This window comes from Monopterus albus, unplaced genomic scaffold, assembly GCF_001952655.1.
Source record: "Monopterus albus unplaced genomic scaffold, M_albus_1.0 scaffold116.1, whole genome shotgun sequence".
Classification (NCBI taxonomy): Eukaryota; Metazoa; Chordata; class Actinopteri; order Synbranchiformes; family Synbranchidae; genus Monopterus; species Monopterus albus.
Window position 1 is genome coordinate 1,294,498 of NW_018127996.1, and position 3,508 is coordinate 1,298,005.

A 3,508-nucleotide genomic window follows, 5' to 3' on the forward strand; every position below is an offset into this window, starting at 1 on the left:
CCTACACACAGTCGTGATCCAGGCCCTCCAGCTTCCCGTCAGGGGGTTCCATTCCAGCCTTCCCAGTTTTAGGATTTGAGCACAGAGTGGCACAAACCACAGGGACACGACTTAGATGAGACTATTGAACCCTTCCTAGATTATCATATCATGTTGCTAATTATCATGAACAACATTCAGTATTTAAATTGGAATTGTAGATTGATCAAACTTTTATGTACTGCCATGGCACATATTCAACAGTGGAAGATTTACCACTTTCAGATAGTGATCAACAAAAGCAGCCTGTGCATTTCTGTCCAGAGACAAATAGTTTTTCCTGCCAAAATGACAAATCTTGTTGGCATTTTATCACTTTTAGATCTATGACTTTAGGTTTGTGAGTTGTATGAAAATTGTCTCAGCTGACTTAATGTTTCAGGTTGACTCAATTTAAAAAGAGGACATTTCAGCCTCACAAACTCATGTAGTTAGTTAATGATGTGCTCCTTGGCCTCGGAAGTAACAGTGCATACTGTAGGACTGGAACATGTGTTGTGTTTTTCTAATTACTGTCACAGGAGCCCTCTGGTGCTGCATGGTGGTTCTTTGTGACAAAGAAAATTAAACATTTCATTTTTGTGAATATGCTCAGAGGAGAGCACATAGTTCAAGTTCAAAGTGTTTATTTTGTCATATGCACAGTTAGGAAACGTGTTTCCCTGTACAATGAAATTCTTACTTTGCTGTCCACATGAATGCCACATACAGTATTACATAGCAGAAATTATTAAATGAACAAGTGAAGGCACAAAGAACTTGTTGCATTTACTTTTGGACAGACACAGACAGAACACTGGACCTCTGTGGACACACACCCATGCTCATACTTCCTCCAAAAGACTGAGATTTGCACCTTATAATGTTACTACACTCTTTTGCTGCTAACATGCTGCTGACCTGATTAGGTCCCATACATCCCTTTTTATTTGTTCATATTTTTATATTGACTTAGACAATTATGTGTTATGTAAATAATGTGTCTTTTAAGCCAAGAGCTGCCGGAAAAAAATTCATTGTGCTATGCATAATGACAATAAAGATTCTTGACATTTTTTGTTAAGTATTTATAATTTTTTCAGCTCAGATGGGTCTGAGCAACTAGTGTCTCATTTCACAGCAACTGTGAGGTCCTGACAGCCTTCTCTTTGGGGCTGGAGACTGAAAACAGCTGTTGTGAGTTTGGTTTCATGAGGTTTTGGATGTAATCCCAGAACTTAGATTTTTATTTTTCATAGTTTTGACATTATGCTCACTCTCCTCCTCTGCTAGTTCATCAGCATGAAATAGAAAAAATGACAGATTGTGAGTTTGGAGTTCTATATGGTCTGAGGTTACGACTAATCACTTGTTGGCTGAAACTGATTTGTTGTTTTTAGAAATGATTATTATTAAGTGCCAGCATGAGCATTTTTTTCTCCCATGAAGACAGAATAGACGACATTTTATTTCCCACTGTCAGCATTATTTGTGCCAGTGTACAAAGCTGACAGCGTAGGGGAAATAATAGCTTGGTGGTTTGGGGTGGAATGACCTCACACCAGAATGCTTTTATTCTTTCTAATTACATTAACTCCACATGCCACCTGTTTCACTCTAACATCAACCATATCATGAAATGTGCTTCTTTGGGCTCGTGTTGAATTTAGCCAACTCCTCCACAAATTCACATAAAGGGCGACTGTGGTTCAGTGGGTAGAGCTGTCGTCTCCCGACCGGCAAGTTGTGGATTCGAATCACAGTGCCTGCAGTCCACGTGTTGAAGTGTCCTCGGGCAAGACACTGAATCCCCAAGTTGCCCTTGATGGCTAGAGCCATCAGTGTGAGTTGGTGCCACAGATGGCTGCCTCGGTTCTATACTGGAAACAAATTTCTTGTGTGTGTAACATACTGTACTTGGCCAAATAAAGGTGATTATGATTATTAAAGTGTTGCAAATGCCAGAAAAAGGCTATGTTTCCCCACTTGAGACTCAGGTGATGATTTCCACTACATATCTGATCCATGGTTTGCGTTTGTGTTTGCAGAGGTGAAGGAGTACGAGCCTGCATATGGCTCTAAAGTGCGAGAGCACCCCTGTGTGGAGAGCATGAAGGACAACGTGCTGAGAGACAGAGGAAGACCTGAGATCCCAGACACCTGGCTCAGGCATCAGGTCAGATACACAACTGTACTTTATATATACATTTACTGGAGGGACAGTCACCTACACATAGGCACTTTTAAGGGATATTCATGTTTACCATTTTATATGAATAACTGGAGGGAAACCACATCAATGCTGAAAACAGTGGACAAGTGATTAGAACACGTGGTGGGGGGGGTCAGAACAAGCTTAAACACTGACATCTTGCATCCGTCGTCTATAGCACTTATCCCATAGAGGGTCGTTTTTCTGTCTCCCCCATAATTATTATGTCAGTGTTTACTCTGCTTTAGGTTCTGTTTTGGTCTCCCCAAACTCCTGAGAAAAACATCTGGCTCTTTAGCTGCTCCACTATGTTCACTAGCTAGATGCTAACGTTCTGCTGTTGGTGTTGAAGCGATAGAGTGGAGCAGATTTACCATGCTAAAAACAGCTGCCTGTTGGTAACAAGGATAATGAACATAACAGTGAGCTAAAAGAGGCTAAATGTTCCACAGAGGCCATTATTACAAGCATTACAAACATTGTATACATTGTTTGTAAAAGTACTCCTTGGTAAAAATATATACATGTAAAAATATTGATAACTGCAAGTTTACATCACAAATAAGCAGGCATTGTTATTTTAGTCTTTCAGTGACCATAGTATTAAAGGGATTATTAAAGAGATATGATTTATTGCTTGTATGGAAGAGAGCTGCTGAAGCTGCTGCCTAAACAACTGCCTTTACCTTCAGTCAATGATAAAATTATCCCTACATGCTGTGAAGTCAGTCTCATGTCCCTGCTGTCTTCCTCCCACTACAGGGTGTGGCAGTGATCTGCGCCACCATAAAGGAATGCTGGGACCACGACCCTGAGGCCCGACTTACCGCCCACTGTGTTGCCGAACGCATCTCTGAGCTGGAAGACGAGATGGACAAGCTATCCAGCCGCAGCTCCTCATCAGAGAAGATCCCTGAGGAGCTCAAGGTCCCAATAGAGGTGGAGATCCCAGAGAAGGAAGTGAAAATCACAGAGATACAAGACATCATAATTATGGACCGCTCTGTCAGTGACGAGAAGTGAGAGGAGGCACTACACCCTCCCGAAAATTTTTCAACAAGGCCACTTATTCTACTTTGATGGGAATTCTCAAAAATGATGTTCACGAGCGGAGCTCTTGCAGAATTGAAGGCAGAATGGGTTGAGTCACAGCGCTGTAAATTTTAACCCAGCAAAGACTCGCCTTAATCAGCTGAAAAAGCTAAAGAGCCCCAAAGCCAAAGTTAACTGGAAGTTTCCAAAGATGTGCACGGAGACAGTATTTCTGAAGAGCCAGAC

The 3,508-nt window shown here is 41.5% G+C and overlaps 1 protein-coding gene across 2 annotated transcripts in view; it reads left to right on the forward strand.

The window, feature by feature from the left end:
• Window positions 1-3,508, forward strand: part of LOC109966655 (TGF-beta receptor type-2-like) — a 48,704-nt gene extending 45,196 nt beyond the window's left edge. For both annotated transcript variants that reach the window (XM_020611675.1, XM_020611676.1), the window contains 2 exons: window positions 2,067-2,194; window positions 2,993-3,508. In XM_020611675.1, coding sequence (XP_020467331.1) covers window positions 2,067-2,194; window positions 2,993-3,253 — 389 coding nt within the window. In that variant the 3' untranslated portion in view covers window positions 3,254-3,508. The remainder of the gene's footprint in view (window positions 1-2,066; window positions 2,195-2,992) is intronic.